The 15,836-nt window shown below is 38.0% G+C and overlaps 1 protein-coding gene across 1 annotated transcript; it reads left to right on the top strand.

Annotated features, from left to right (window-relative positions):
- Positions 1-208: 208 nt before the first annotated feature.
- Positions 209-15,835, top strand: adgrf3b (adhesion G protein-coupled receptor F3b). The gene is made up of 18 exons (XM_032584694.1): positions 209-375; positions 2,375-2,432; positions 2,565-2,577; positions 2,790-2,927; positions 4,452-4,604; positions 4,754-4,815; positions 4,904-4,962; positions 5,483-5,613; positions 6,576-6,806; positions 7,384-7,608; positions 7,696-7,830; positions 7,918-8,120; positions 8,395-8,583; positions 9,029-10,348; positions 12,602-12,643; positions 12,819-12,848; positions 12,938-13,020; positions 15,241-15,835. Exons 2-17 carry the CDS (start codon positions 2,382-2,384, stop codon positions 13,013-13,015), a joined length of 3,060 nt encoding a protein of 1,019 aa, XP_032440585.1. The 5' UTR covers positions 209-375; positions 2,375-2,381; the 3' UTR covers positions 13,016-13,020; positions 15,241-15,835.
- The last annotated feature ends 1 nt before the right edge of the window (position 15,836 follows it).

The following is a 15,836-nucleotide window of genomic DNA, read 5'->3' as shown; positions in this document are numbered from 1 at the left end:
TTGCCCCAAGGAGAGTGGCTGCTCTTCCTGAAGGAGACGGCTTGATTTGGTAGACAAATGTCCATGGAAAACCTGAAGACACGGGTCCTGCCCTGAGCAGCCCAGCTGGACTGCAGACGAGCCACGGATGCAAATGAGCCTCCAACAGAAAGCTGCGTCAAAAGAGCATCCAACTCCCCCACCCCTCCCAAAAAAAAAAAAACCCAGCACCACCCTGCTCAGCATAAGCCAGCGTTAGAGGCGAATGTGCACACTTACTGGGATTCTGATCTCTGATCAGCTGCTGGTAGATATGGGACTACATTGTTACTTGGTTAGCTAAAGTCAGAACATTTCATACCTTGGTTTTCTGTGAGACAGTGGGAGCAAACAAAGGTAAGAGTTGCTTCAGATTGATTTGAATGACTTTGTGGCATTTTTCCACATTTTTATTACGAAATCTGCGTGAACATTCAATTTAATACGCATAGCAATATTAAACTCATTTTCATGCTTGATCACTTGTTCAAGTTGTTTAATGAACATTTAATTTGGTGTAATGCACTTTGACCTGTAGCAGCTAATGTCCTTTTTTTTTCTTTCAAATAACTGGGATAAAGCTGCATAAATATATCATATGTTCTGAGAACATAGATTTATATGAATTTTTTTTTTTTTTTTTTGCTTTATAGAGGAAATGATTGACTGTACTTGGTTTTAAGCTTTTTTTTAATAAATGAAGAAGTGATGTCACACACAAAAAAACACTCCAACTTTTGACGTCGGACAGATTTCAGAAACAATGAGCCGCAGGAAGCCATCAGCCAACAGGGAAATGTTGTGGGTTAAAGGATGTGCTGCGTTTACAGACGTTTTACTGCAGTGGTTTTTTACAGCTGCTTCTGCGGGCAGAATTTAGCAGTTTCCTGTGTCAGAGGAAAAAAAAAAAAATCCCCACCAGTTTACTGCCATTCATAGCTCAGATGCAAAGTAATGCAAACGTGTTTGCTTAGGAAAATACTCACAGCGCAACTTTCATTAGAAAAAAAAAAAAAACAGATGGCTGCTGATAAATTGTGTAAAAAAAAAATGTTTGGAGAGAAAGAAGTTTTTAAACATAAACCGGCACGTTTATGTTTTTCAAAACTGTTTTGAAAGCAGAAAGTCTTCTGCATTTATCTATATTTATGTTATAGATACCTTTTACAACATAACATTTATTTTAATCAGGATTTACACAAAAAAATTCACAAGTCACAAATATATGCTTTTGACGCCGATTTATAATGCAAGTGATTTTAGTTGTGCTTTTTATTTGTGCTAGTTTCTATAAAGTGACTCAGAAAAACTATTTTAGAATGAAACACACAAGTAAGTTTCATAAATTTCGTCATATTAATTACATTATACCTCATATTAATGGTTGTATTGTCATAAAAACATGTTATTTGTTTTTATGACAGTTTTACATTTACAACTTGATTTTTGGGCCCCTAGGACACAAGAACAGATTTGTAATTTAAAAAAAGAATATATAGTCAATAGTTTTAATCCTTGGGATCCTTTGTCTACTACGGCAAGGTAGCAACTGAGTTTAGGTTATTTTATAAATATGTTTTAACTAAATGGGTTAATTTAAAGCAACATGTATCCAAGGGGGGAAAAACAGAAAAATCATCTTCATTTCTCTGAAACTCTGACGACTGCAAAAAAACAGAGACCAAGAAAGAAATGAAATTGCTACATAATGTGTTCAAACCTTCAGTGAATGGGAGGGGAAAAAACGTAGAATAACAGATATTTTTTTAAGGCGTATGAAAGAGTGGAAGCTTTATAAATATAAAATTGAAAAAATACAAAATCTACAGAATGACCCAGGTGGGTTAAGGAGAAGTAGACAGATAAATATGTTTTAATTCACATTTCTCATTAATATGTTCACATTTCGACTGCTTTGGTTGCAGAGAAGATCAGCTTTTAGTCATTATGTATTTCATATTTGCTCATTTGAATGTGGTTTCACCTGCTCCTCAGGCTGCAGTTAGGAAGGGAAAATGCTGCATGAGATCTGCACTGTTATTTTTTTTATATTATTGGAAAATCCCCACACACATAATTCCACTGCATCTAGACTTGTCCGAGTAACGGTGAAGTAAAACTGAAGCTGAGGCTATTTTTGAAAATTATTAGTAACTCTCAGTACTGGGATATTTCAGGAGAATGTCTTTATTGTCTTTGTGAAAGCCAAGGACTTTGTTTTTCTTTTTAAATGTAGTCGGTTACATATGTATGTATGTTCTCGAACGAACTGCAGTGTTTGGCAGGACAGGAAAAGTCCTCATTGAAAATGATCTTTGAACAGTTTTAAAATCTTTTGTCTTTCTTTTCCCATCAGAGGAGCAATGTGGACCAAGCATTTTCTTTTTCTGGTCGGCGCCCTGTGCATGTGCCAGGTAGAGACAACCTTCCTTCTCAAACTTTATATTTGTACGGCCTGCACTATTTTTCTCATGAAAACAATGTAAGCCCAACTCAATTTGACACAGACACTAATTACGGCGTTTTCTTATTTTTTGCCTTTGTAGGTTTTTTCGCAAGGTGAGAAATTCGACAGCGCAGCGGAGACGCGCAAAAAACCCCCCAAAACAAAACACAGTTTTCACAAACTACGACTCAAGGCCTCTTTCTCTCTGTTCACTGTATAACTTACGTCATTCCAAATAGACTGTCAACCTCTTATGTCAATCAGGACGGTAAATTGTATTCTATCTGTGCTTGTCAACTCATCTTCCTCTTCCTCTTTCATCAAGACATCTATGTTGCGGAGGTGATGGTGGAGAGCAACGTCACGCTGACGTCTCAGAGCATCCTGACGAGTTGGAGCCCATCCGTTTCCCTCAGTGTGGGTGGAAACAATGTGCTAATCTCCAGCAGCGAGCTGGTCGCAGGTATTCTATCTGAACAACAACTTCATGTTGTTCCAGCATGAAGTCAGTGGACAGATGGGAGCTTGTTGAACTACTGGTTTGGGAAAGTAGTGTCTGTTTGGAGTGAAAAACTGTTTTTTGTTTTTGTTTTTTAATTTGATCTTTGTTAAAAATGCAAACAAAAACTTGTTAGGAAGTTTTGCATTTATTTTACCCGTTGGACCGAATATTAAACGCGCAAAATCCTGGTGCGGAGCTGGCCGTGCAGTCCTCACTGGGCGGTGTGTTAATGTGGGTCACACTTTGTTCAGGAACTCCTGCTGCGTTTAGCCACGTTTGTAGCACCGATGCACCCGAGTGAGTCTGGCTGTTTTTCTGATCCTTTATTCAGAGGATTTAAAGCGGAAGCAGAAACTGCTCCAATTCTCGTCAACAAGTCGAGTCAAACTTATTTGTGTAGCACATTTCTGCAACAAGGAAGTTCAAAGCGATTGAGATGATAAAAACGCAGCACAACAAACAGAAGAGACCATTTTCTCTTACAAACCCTCTTGCGAACCTAACCCTAACTGAAAAGCTTCAATCCACAGAAGATTTCTCATTAATCAAAGGCGATTCCATACAGGCGGGTTTTTTCGTTTTGATTTAAAGCACGTGTGAAACTCAAGGCACGTGGGCCAAGTACAGCCCGCCATAGCTTTTTATGTGGCCCTCTGGATTCTAGACTAAACACTAAGTGAGCTTAGATATTATGCTATCAATTAAATTTATGCAGTTTTCATCTGAGCCCTCTAGGTTCTTGAGAATTATTGTGGAAATTCAAACAAAATCAATAAATCCACGTGCTGTGTAATTGGGAGTTTATTGCAGATTTTTCTCAAAAATTGTCAAAAACTTTCTTACTTGTACTAAACAGCTTCCTCAGCCTTAATTGATGTCAGATGATATAGTCCATGATCTACACAGCGAGTAACAAAACGTTGCATTTACCGTCATAAATAAGGGCAAATATTTCTAAATTAGTATCATAAACACTTTGATTTTTATTTCAAAAATTTATTAAAAAGAATCACAAAATCCTGGAGGGACTGAAAAGACGATCAATAATGTTATTTAATTGTAAGAATTTATTGGGTTTTTTTGCTTTTTTTTAACAGTTTGTGAACAGGTTTTATCAATACATTTGGCACAACCAGCACTTTAAGAGCAACCGTGATCTTGATTTGGCCCAAAATGAAAATAAGTTTGACACCCCTGATTTAAAGGAACTCAGTGTTTCGGCTTTTTTTTCACTTTATTCTTTGCTTTTTGAGTCTTTGAATCTTTCAATTTTACCCATATTTGTTTTGGACTGGAAGTACTATCTCAAGTTGTTGCTTTTTTTTTTTCTTTTTTTTTATTCAATTGTACTTTTGTAAAAGTGTGGACAATGCAGGACTTCATCAAATCACTCAAACTTTTCCTAAAGTGATTTTACAACGTGCTCTAAAGCTAATGTTCTCGTGCCTTTGGTAACAGAAATCTGTTTTCTGTGTCACTCTCCAGAATGCCTGGTTGTTGGAGAAGAATACAGCTGCAACTGCTCTACAGGCTACGCTTGGAGTAACGAGGTCTGCTACAATTACGGCTGCTGTACTGAAGCTCCATGTCTGAAAAATGTGTCCCAGGCGACATTCATCTGCGTTGAGAAATTCAATGGTAAGGGCCCGCCAATGTCTTTCTGACAGTTTCTGAAAATTGGCCAGCTACCTAGGAGGTCCAAACGATTTGAACCATGCTACCTTTTGCACATGCTTTGATTTTGCATCAAAACTTTTTTTTCCCTCATTTTTATAATTTGTTGGAAGTTATCATCAATGGATCCGTACAGCTGACTTCGGGGTCCTGGGCTTCTGCGCAAACCACGAAGGTATGCGTCGCTCTTGTCTCAGAAGAGGTTTGTTCGACATTCGGCTAAGTGCTAGAACTATTCTCTTCTCTCTTCTCTCTGTTTTAAGCTTGAAACTGGGCTGAGGATGCTGAATGGTGTGGGATCCGTGAATATCACTGGGCCGAGGTTTGGACTCTGCAAATGTCACCAGGATGTTGTCGTTTTGCTGACAAGTACAACACAACCGAAATCATGAGATATTTTTTTCCAAACTCAACTGTACACAGAGTCTACTACACACTTTCACGTGGAAAAGTGAAAGTGTGTAGTAGACTCACTTTCAGACTCAGATTGGCAGAGCTGTCTTTCCACATCTATAATTAACTCCAAAATTCAGAAGCTTATTACGAACTAATTGCAGATAATTTCACTGTGCTCACGTTTAAACATAGACGTTTGCAACAATGGTTTATGGAAGGGAGTACAGATATGAATAAGAAAAGACAAAAACGACAGCATAAGGAAGAAAGGGAGTAAAGAAGTAAATAATTATACTGACTATGTGCTTTGTAAGTACATAGACATCATGTAAGCACTATGTGACTTGAGATTGTGCCATAAATTGTTGGTTCTCTGCCAAAAGACAAACTGTTTCCATTGACAGACATGTTTGTTTTATCCATTATGTTTTCCAAATCCTCTGCAGACCTTTAGAAACGACCACTGCTGACTTTCAGATGGACGTCTACGTCAGATTAGACCTAACTAACCTTCAACAGATTCTGAATGGTCTGACTGTCAACCTGTCATCGGCCCCAATTTACGTCGACACTAAACGTCAGTAAACCTCACAGTTTTATTTTCATATTTCATGATCTGTGTGATGTCACTTTCAGGCCTTGTGCACACGTAGGCATGTTTTCATAGAAAAAAAAATAAATAAATAAAATCTCCCGCATCAGTTGCAGGAAAATGTTTTCATCCACGTGAACCCGCATAAATCCAGCGCTGAGCATTATTTTGAATGCAGTGCAGCACAAAGCTAAAACCTGTGTCAGCCAATCAGATTGCTTAAAAACATCCAAGACTTTCTGTTAGGAATTAACCGTGGCGCCAGGATGTTTGCTTGTGTGGAAAGATATGTAGGTTAAAGTACTTTTAAATAGCAGTTTAAAATTGCTAAAACAAAACTTCATATTTCAGTTTTGCTAACTGAAATATAAAGTTACCAAAACACAAGATAGTGTTAATTGGGAATCATGTCAAGGCAAGTATGTGGACTTATTGACTCCATTACTTGTTGCAGAGTATAATGCGTCGGACTGCAAATCTCCGTTTTCATATATACACACACGCAAACATAAATAGAGTTTTTTTCAATTCTCCACTTTGGTCTGGGTTGTTATAAATAACAACTTTTAGTTATGTCAAACTGAGTTTCTGTGTGGATGAAAGGCCAAAGCGAGTGAAAATGTGTTATTTTTCCCAGACATCTGGCTACATGTGGACCAGGCCGAAGTGTGAAAATGATTGTGTGGTTATTTTGAAAGTGCACCGGATCAGTTCCTCACATCTCAACTGATTAACTACTGTATGTCTGTAATTGTTCTTCTTGAAGCTTTCTATAATGTTCATTAGCAGTTGTTAATTTGTATATGTTATTTGTTTCTTGATTACTCAGGCAAAATGCTGCCCTTCCATGCATGGCAGAGGCACTTTTTTGGGGCTGTAAACCAAAGGATGGAATTATTTCTGGTCTATTAATTTGACTGATTTTTCTGTCTTCTACTATGACATAGAAATGGTAAACATCTCTGTGGTGAGCGATACAGTGAAGTATAAGGAATCTATTAGTCTTACCTGCGTAATGGAGGAAGCGACAGTCAGCGCTGGGTGGAACCTAAGTAGACCATTTGAGCGCTTTTCGATCAACAAAGGCCTTCTGACCCAAATTACCAAGGACTGTGCCACTGCAGAATACATGTCCTGTGTGAAACTTGTTGTAACTGAAGCAACAGGTGCATGGACAGGCAAGTATACCAACCTTATCTGGATTATCTTAATGTTTAACTGAAACCAGCTTTGATATATAAGATGAGACTAAACTTAGTGTGTATTGAATGTAATTACTATGTAATCAGGTTTTCTAAAGGGAAAATAAACGTCATAACGAAGAAATGCTTCAGAATCCCAGACAGGTGGTTCACACGGGATGACACAGTCTGGGCCAGCAGTATTATTTCAGTTCAGTCTCTCCTGCTGCCTGTTCACCTGATTTCTGGAGACACACAGGCACTGAAGGGTGACAAAACGGGGAAACAACATCTCTTATTGTAGTTAAAGAAAAACAAGGGGAAGAAGAAATGTCTATGGTCACGGTTGATGAAATATTTTGAAGCTTTACTGAATCCAATTCAGTATAGCCTCAAAACATCTCTATGGTGCCCTGTTTTTTTGTTGTTGTTGTTTTTTTAACATTACCAGTTAGATTACAAAAGCATTAAGTGCTTAAGTGTGTCTCAAACCAAATTTTCTCAAGCAATGTATGAGCAGTCATTTGAAAGAGAAAAAGTAAGACCTTGAAATGTGTCTGTGTGTTCCCATCAGGTACATATGAGTGTGGATTTACTACTGGAACAATCAGACACACTGCCAGCATTCCCATAAAAGTAGTTCTCCTGCCGGATGTGATTACCATGAAGTTTAGCCCTCTGATTGCAGATTGTTCTGGCAGGAATCCTTCTATATCTGTCACAGCAACTATCCCAAAGTCCGAAGAGGTATACACATACTATTGGAAATACAATGGTATCAATGGACAAGAGCACAATGGTAAGAGAATTCTACAGTCTTTTGGACATTTACTATTCTTAAACTTAAATCAGCTTCCTGACAGAAACATCAATCTTTGTGTTGCAGCAAATAATCTCACAAGTTTCAATTACCCACTTGAGCTGGATTGTGCATATAAAGGCCCACAAGTTGTGAAAATCACTTTTAAAAACAACCTAGGTCAGGAAGCGACTGCAGCTGTGGAAATCCCTGTGTTTCGTGGTATTGAATCCATTCAACTTGACACAGTTGACACAATACTTCTAACTTGCCTTTACGTTGACTGACATTAATCCTTTTTTTCTCAAGAAACTGCTATATTCTGCAAAGAAGAGACTCTCAACAATGAGCTTTGGCCAAAAACTCCAGGTGGAGTGACATTGACTAATCAGACTTGTCCACCAGGCAGGGTAGGGTTCAAGTCACGTACCTGTGATCAGGGGGGAATATGGCAAGAGGTTTTCTCCAAATGCATCAGTGAGGAGCTGAGCAAAGTTACAGACGCAGCTAACGTGAGTTTGAGTTTACCCACACAGAATGTCACACTTATCTGGTCAAAGAGAAGACCTGATTTAATGCATATGCTTTTTATTAGACTTTCAAAATATCAACCGACCATGTTTGCAAATTGCTGAACTGTAAGCCTCTGCCAGGATTGAAGATGTTAAGCAGTAACACCTTCCTTTATCTTTTCACCACTAAGGCCGCAGAAGGAAAATCATTAGCATTTCTGCAGGATTTATATACTAATGTTTGCTTCTCCATTGCTGTTGATGTTTTTTCTAGAAATTTCGGGATGGACTTGGAGCCACACAGGAAGTGGCTAAGAACATATTTGAAGGAGTCAAGAACAGCTCTAGTTTAAGTTCCGATGGCTCTGGTGGTGACGTTGCTGACATTGGTGCTTCCATTGGCATTATAGGAGTGATGGCCAATGCTTCAGTCAACATTGCTTTGGATGAGAATTTGTTTCCTGTAAGATCATTTACTGTTGATATAATTCAGTTTCAGTGTAAAACAACACTAATGCGCTACTCTAAGTATTTTCTTTCTTCATCAATGTTTTTATATCTACACTATCTATTTTTGAGATGTCGGGGCATAATCATCACACGGATTGCTAAAGAATGCATTTTGTTTTTAGTAAACAATATGATCTTCAAAATGATGATATAAAGTAGGTAATATCTACAACTAAATATCATTTGGACAATACTCACTTTAAAGAGTTCATCAGCAGTTGTGGGATACATTGTCTTGCTTCCCACATGGATCAAAAATTTGATTAATTCCAAATTAGTCATACTATCAGAAATAAAAAACTTAATTTCAGCTACCATTTTTATGCTACTCTCAAACTGATAATGTACTAACCTGATTACCACATAACATGCATGTGTGTTTTCCTAATATCTTACAGGATTTAATTGATGCAGCCAGCAATATGGTCAACTCAAACTGGAGTGGGGTAAATAACACAATCCGTCACGGCATGTCTGCAAACTACCTTTCCAATGTGGAGACTTTGGTGAAGAACATCAAGATCAACACCAGTGAGGGTTTCAACAGTACAAACCTGGAGCTCAAATTCTGCTCAAGTGATGACTGCAGCATTTCTGTTTATGGCATCGATGTGAATTTGAACAAGACCAATGGAACAATGAAAACCATGGGCGTGAAGAATCTGATGGAAAAATTGGAAAACAAGAACTTTCCAGGCAGAAATCACAGCAGCATATTGCTGTCAACCACCCTTGAAGGCAACAATGATTCAGATATTAAGATTACAATGTTCTTCCCTGACGAGCAACCAACCGCCACAGAACGTCTCTGTGTCTTCTGGGATACAAATGCAAAAGACTGGTCCAGCAAAGGCTGTATTGCCAACATCACCGACGACAACCAAACACTCTGTGAATGCAACCACCTCACTTCCTTCTCCGTCCTCATGTCCAAAGGCGTCAACCCCAACACCAAGGATTCTTCGATCCTTGATATGATCACAAACATTGGACTGGGTGTGTCTATTTTCTCCCTGCTGATCTTTCTTTTCGTCGAATCCTTGGTGTGGTCGGCCGTGACAAAGACGAACCTGTCGCATTTCCGTCACACAGCCGTGGTGAACATTGCCGTGTTCCGCCTGCTCGCAGACTGCAGCTTCTTGGCTTCGACTGATCCCAAAAAGCTCTCCGATACCTGGTGCTTCACCTTCACCGTCTGCAAGCACCTGTTTTACCTGGCGATGTTCTGCTGGATGCTTTGTCTGAGTGTGATGCTTGTCCACCAACTCATCTTTGTTTTCAGCCCAGTCAGGAAAAGAGTCTTCATGTACCTCTCCAGCATTGTAGGCTATGTTGCACCAATTGCACTAGTGGGAATCAGCTATGTGTATTACAAATACAAAGAACAGGACTACTATAGTAGAGATACCTGTTGGTTAACTTATGTCCGGCTGTTGGAGGGCTCCATTCACGCATTTCTTCTTCCTGTGGGCACCATTATTTTGTCAAATGTCTTCTCCATGGTGGTTGTCATTGTCACCTTGGTGAAGACCTCTGTACCAGACAGCAGCAAATCAGATGACAAGGACACAGCCAAGAGCATTCTCAAAGTGATTGTCTTTCTAGCTCCGGTCTTTGGAGTAACGTGGATCATTGGGTTTGCTATACTCCTGCTGGATCAAAACAACTCCTTGTATGGGGTTGCTGAGTACGCCTTCGTCATCCTCAATTCTTTCCAGGTAATTTACTATGCAACTCACAAGCCCCTTTCACATCATGGTGTCGATCCGTGATCTTCACACACTTTGTACACCTTGCGATCAACTGAAAGAAATCAACACATAATGGGCGAGGGAGAGGTTGAAAGCAACACATAAATAATACACCCCACGGCTACTAGCTGAGCACAAAACACAGGATCCGATGCAAATAATAACAAGATGGAGAAGGTCCACAACAATTTTGCTTGTACCTGCAGCCCTGAATGGTTTCCTCTCAGTCGATAGAACAACAGGGAGTTGCTAGCTTGGTAAATACCAGCTCTTTGTTCTTGGCTTTGCTTCATACAGAATGGCTGGACCCTCGGCTATTGAGAAATGATTGCTTGCAGGAGGCGTACACTCTGTTGAAGTTTTTTATTTAAGCCAACTGCTAACGTTTGGCCGTGACACTTGTAATGTGCCAGTTCGACGCTGTGAAGCCTGAGCTGTAAACAACCATCTTGCACTGCAAAGACAGAAGTGCCGATCCGAACGAGGGCGCTGTTAATGATAATTCATTATTTAAAAGCACCAGTGATCTTGTCCTGACACGGAAGGCCTTTTGGTGCTTGTGTATTTTTTGCAGAACCATGATGTGAAATGGGCTTCAGTTTCAGTTGTTATTAACCCAAACTTAATAACAGTTTGGCTAATTTTTGTCTTCAGGCAAAAATTGGCCAATTCAGACAAACTTGCAGTCAGTAGTATACATACAGTCATATTGATAAATATATACAAGATCCATTTGGATCCATTTGAAAAAATGCTATGTGTAAGCCTTTTCTTTCCATTGTAAGACCAACATCAGTGACATAACCATGGACTGAAAGACAGGCCTACTATAAACCCAACAAGGAGGTGTGGGAGGCGGAAATTTGCAGCTGTCCACACAGACAAGTCAAATATTTTCAAGGGAAACATCGTATGGATTAGAAAAACTCCATATTAAATTAGAACCTTAACAGTTAATTAAAGATTCATTGAAGATGTATGTTGTATTATTGACCCATCCCAAATAAAGAATGCCTTCAATGAATAGCTAAAAAGTTGGGTAAACATGACATTCATAATGATGAAGTCAAAACTGTACATATCTTCTCCTGTAATCTGATGGTAAATAAGCAAATCAGCAAACAGTGAGCCACTATATTCACAAGGAGCCCAAAATAACATTTCAGAAACAGCTTTTGCATTGAATATTAGCTACGTGCGCAGCTCGTAAAAGTGCAAATATCCCGGTTAAAATTCCAGAATGACTTTCAAACCTATTCCAACACAATTCAAATGAAAGAAAATGTTGCACACCCTTAAGGCAGTGCTGTGCTTTACTCAAACATAAAGTGATTCAACTGTCTTAAATTCTGACCCGCCGTTACTTGAATATTTCCAAATAGAATATAATAGACACTCATCTGAAGAGGACGGTGGATCAGACATGTCCTCACTATCTGATAGTTTTGGGAACTTTTCTAAGGTAGACTAATATTACAAAGACGATACACAGAATGCAGATAGCTGTAACAAGCCCCCAAAAGTGATGATAGAAATTTAGTAAAAAGGTCTTTCAACTAAGCTTTAACCTGAAGACATCTCCATGGAAGCACCCAGGTTGTCGACCCCCTATTTGATTGATTTGTTTAAATTTCAGTTGAATTGTACAGGACACAAACACCACTAAGGGTAAAAATGTTGAAAAACTGTTTTATAATTTCACCTTTAGTAACAGTGAGACAGTTATTTTTTGTTTTTAAGCATATGCACTGACTGATGGCACCTTTTAAATTTCGTTGTCCTTGTGACAATGACAATAAAGATTTATCTATCTATCTATCTATCAAAAGGTGAGGTGACTGAAACGCAGATGCTCATATCAATCATTAATTATGTCTAAACAACATGGACAAAATGTAAGGGGCAGCTAATTTTGTGATTACAAACCATTTTTAACAGCTTGACACTCAGGAAGAGTGAGGCAGATTTCACAGTCAGACAACAGGGAAACCCAAAATCACGGAAAAGAAAAAAGCGTGGTCTACTCAACACCCCTTTCAACATTTTACATTAGCAATGTAAAATGTCTGCATTGTCAGAAGGTAGAAGATGGCGAGCGTGTTATGTACACAGTGGAATCTATAGGCTAAGTGATAAAGAAGAAAGCAAAAATACAGGATTAGTTTTAAAGGTAGTGGCACCAGATAGAAATTTAGTAAAATATGCTTTTGTCTCTTTCAGGGCCTTCTCATTCTACTAACAGGTTGTGTGGGAGAGCAGAAGGTAGGTTTGTCTTTTAGACCCTTTGCGCTGTACTTCTTACTATATTGAAAACACAAAGATGAAATGAAACCAAAAAATAAAACCAGTGACTCTGAAGTGATCATACGTTAAGTTTTACCACGTCCCCTGTATGGAAAGACGATTTTTACCATCATTCTGGTTATGCTATCCCCAGGTGAGGCAGGAAGTGGTTAGAATCATAATGGTAAGTTATTCAGCTGGAATACTTTAAGCTCTGATATGATGGAAACACCCAGAAGAAATCATGTTGTTTTTTGGGGGGTCTTTCCTCAGGTAAAAACTGGACGAGACACCGATAGTACCAAGAAACTGACTAATAGTTCAACTACACTCTACACAAAAGACAAATGATGAAGGTAAGATGTCCTATACATGGTCTATTATTGACCTTCGATTTGAGATTAAAAACTAACTGAATGTAAGGCTTAGGAGAATGGTATAAGTTATAAAAGTGGAACTATTCAATGTGTTGATAAAAGGACAGTGATGCTGTCATTTATTCAGAACTGCCAGCTTCACTGATCCATATGTGATTCCAGTTTATCCCCGTTCCAAAGTTGCGAGTCTTTAAATGGTAACACAACCACCATGTTAAGTCTCTGCTGTACAGTTTTTGGGGGAAGTGCTATGATGTGGAACTATATGAAGTGATCTCTAACATCATGGCCCTAACACCTGTTGATGGACTAAGATTCCTAATGACCAGGTTTTACAAGAAGAGTATGTTTAGGTACTTTAGGTCAGTTTACCCACTAAATCTTAACCTGTCATACCTACATATTACTTCATACTTTCAAACCTGTCGACAAAACATTTTGTACGCATTATATATGAATTTGTCTTCTGCTGTATTTCAATATGTTTATGAAACATAAAGACCAATACACATTTAAATGCTTAGATCTCATGTAAAATCAGCTGGACATTTCTATCTTGACTCATAATCAAATCAAAATTACTCCAAATGACCTCCTGCTGGTAGATATTATTAATTGGTATCATATGGAACCAAAAAATATAGTCACATTTTATTACAGTTATTATAATGTTGCTTTATTATATTGTTACTTTTTGTCCTCAGATTTTGTTTTTGGATTTGCTGCCATGATCTAAAACTGAGACTAATTAATACTCATGGGATGCTGCAGGAAATTCTTAATGGAGACCAGAGACTGAACGATTATAGTTTGGATTGAAAGATCTATTTTATCAGACATGGTCATAGTAGCAACAGAGAAAATATAAACATTGGTCAATCTTAATCTGGACATAGATCTGTTAAATGGCTTGTTATATCTACTGTCTCATTCCTGAAGTTCTTGTATGTGAAGCAAGAGACATTCAACGGTTGTTTTTGGTTCTGACGCAAAACTTCCTCTACCTGAAGCTGCCATTTAGCTGATTGATAATTGAAAGCGAATTAATATTCCTAAATGATTCCATCTAGTAAAAAATTATAGTCAGCTGTCTGGAAGTTTTTCTCGTAGTGAATACCACAAACAGCTTTTGTTTTTAAGGAAACTGATTGAGAAAAATGCTAGCAATGAGCGTTAGCATGTTTGTTAATAAAGTAAATAGCCTACTGCAGGCTACCAGAGCAGATAAGAGATGATACAGTTACTTAGCAACTACTTGTCAAGCTACTAACACTGTGTAAAGATCAGAATGACAAGAAATAATATTTTATTAATGTAACTAAAATTGTTACATTTTCTTCTTTACCTTCAGAAGTGTCCTCTTTCTACACCTACACTGGTTTAAAAATTTGTGCACATCCTTGGCTCGTTAATTTTAGCTAACACTATTTTGAAATGTAACTTCAAAGCTTCACGTTACATTTAAAACTTGCATTTAGGCTACAAAACATTAATACTTCACACCAAATTAAGTTTCAGTGTACATGAAAAACATTGAAAGGTAGGACTGGTTTCTGACATAGAAGCCAAGGTGAACCATGACAGTTAATAAAACTTTGCTTTAATAAAACTCTAACATTCAGCATTTTGCAACCTTACACACTCTAGACGACAGGCTTGCATGTCTTTTATGACATCACATACAGGTTTTCTAGAGAACTTGATTTGCATTGGTCAGCCTGCTCAGCATGTACCATATTATAAGACTATATCATGTGGCTCGTGGGGGTGATCTTTGTTTAAGAAAATAAAGTGGCACAGTAAACACCAGGGCGATGGAAACTACAGCGCTGCTGACTCACTTATCTGGTTGGACCAACTGGAAGGAGGAGGGACAGCGCATCTAGCATCTGGGCGCTAAATCAAGTTTAAAGACACGGTCCACAACTTTTCCTTAGGTTACCTTGGTACCATCTCTTCTTTATTTGGTAATAAATGAGCTAATAACTTCATCTTTTTGCTAGCTATCCAGCCTGATCTTAAAACAATAACACAATCAGTGCCACATGCTAGTGTTTTTCGTCTTTAAGAGTTACTAAAATAATCCACCTAGCTTTACAGATCACCGTCTAATTAAAGAAGTCAGTCGGCAACACACTAACATTTTGAACTTCTAAAGTTTGTTTTCTGGTCTTAAATGTTGCTATTTGTGTGCCACAGGCAGTGGAAACAGAAAGAGCAGCTCTGGCGACCGCAGCGCCCCCAGGGGAGAACACTTCTTGAAGTTTGCAATGTGGTAGATTTTGATCCGTAGACTGTTCCAAATGTGTAGCTGATTGCTCTAAGAACATAATCAATAACCAATCAAGTAGAAAACTAATGATAATTAGTGTGAGTTGGTGATATTTCCAAAATGATGCATATATACTGTAGAAGTACTTTCCATATGTGTTACTGACCAATGAGACAAGCAACACATTTAAATAACCAATATTTTCTTTAGGTTTAAGGGTCAGTGTGGAGCTTTTATTTATTATAATTTTAATTAAATAATGCAAATAGTGAACAGTGACTGTTTGGCTGTAAACGTTATGCTTCTCAGTACAAATAGCAACTTCATGCAAATTTTTGCAAATTCTGTTCCAAACCAATGTATATAGAGCAAAGTACAATTTTATCAAGTCTGTTTGTTATTGGTTTATTTTTAAAAAAAAGTTAATTTACATAGTTTGATTAACTACAAGCTGTAAACAATACTTGTATATTGCTGTATGTATTAGAAGTTATAATGAAATAAAGAGGTTTAGAAACTCAAG

This window comes from Xiphophorus hellerii, chromosome 15, assembly GCF_003331165.1.
Source record: "Xiphophorus hellerii strain 12219 chromosome 15, Xiphophorus_hellerii-4.1, whole genome shotgun sequence".
NCBI classification, from domain to species: domain Eukaryota; kingdom Metazoa; phylum Chordata; class Actinopteri; order Cyprinodontiformes; family Poeciliidae; genus Xiphophorus; species Xiphophorus hellerii.
The sequence above is the reverse complement of the archived record's forward strand: the minus strand, read 5'-3'. Positions and strand labels throughout refer to the sequence as shown.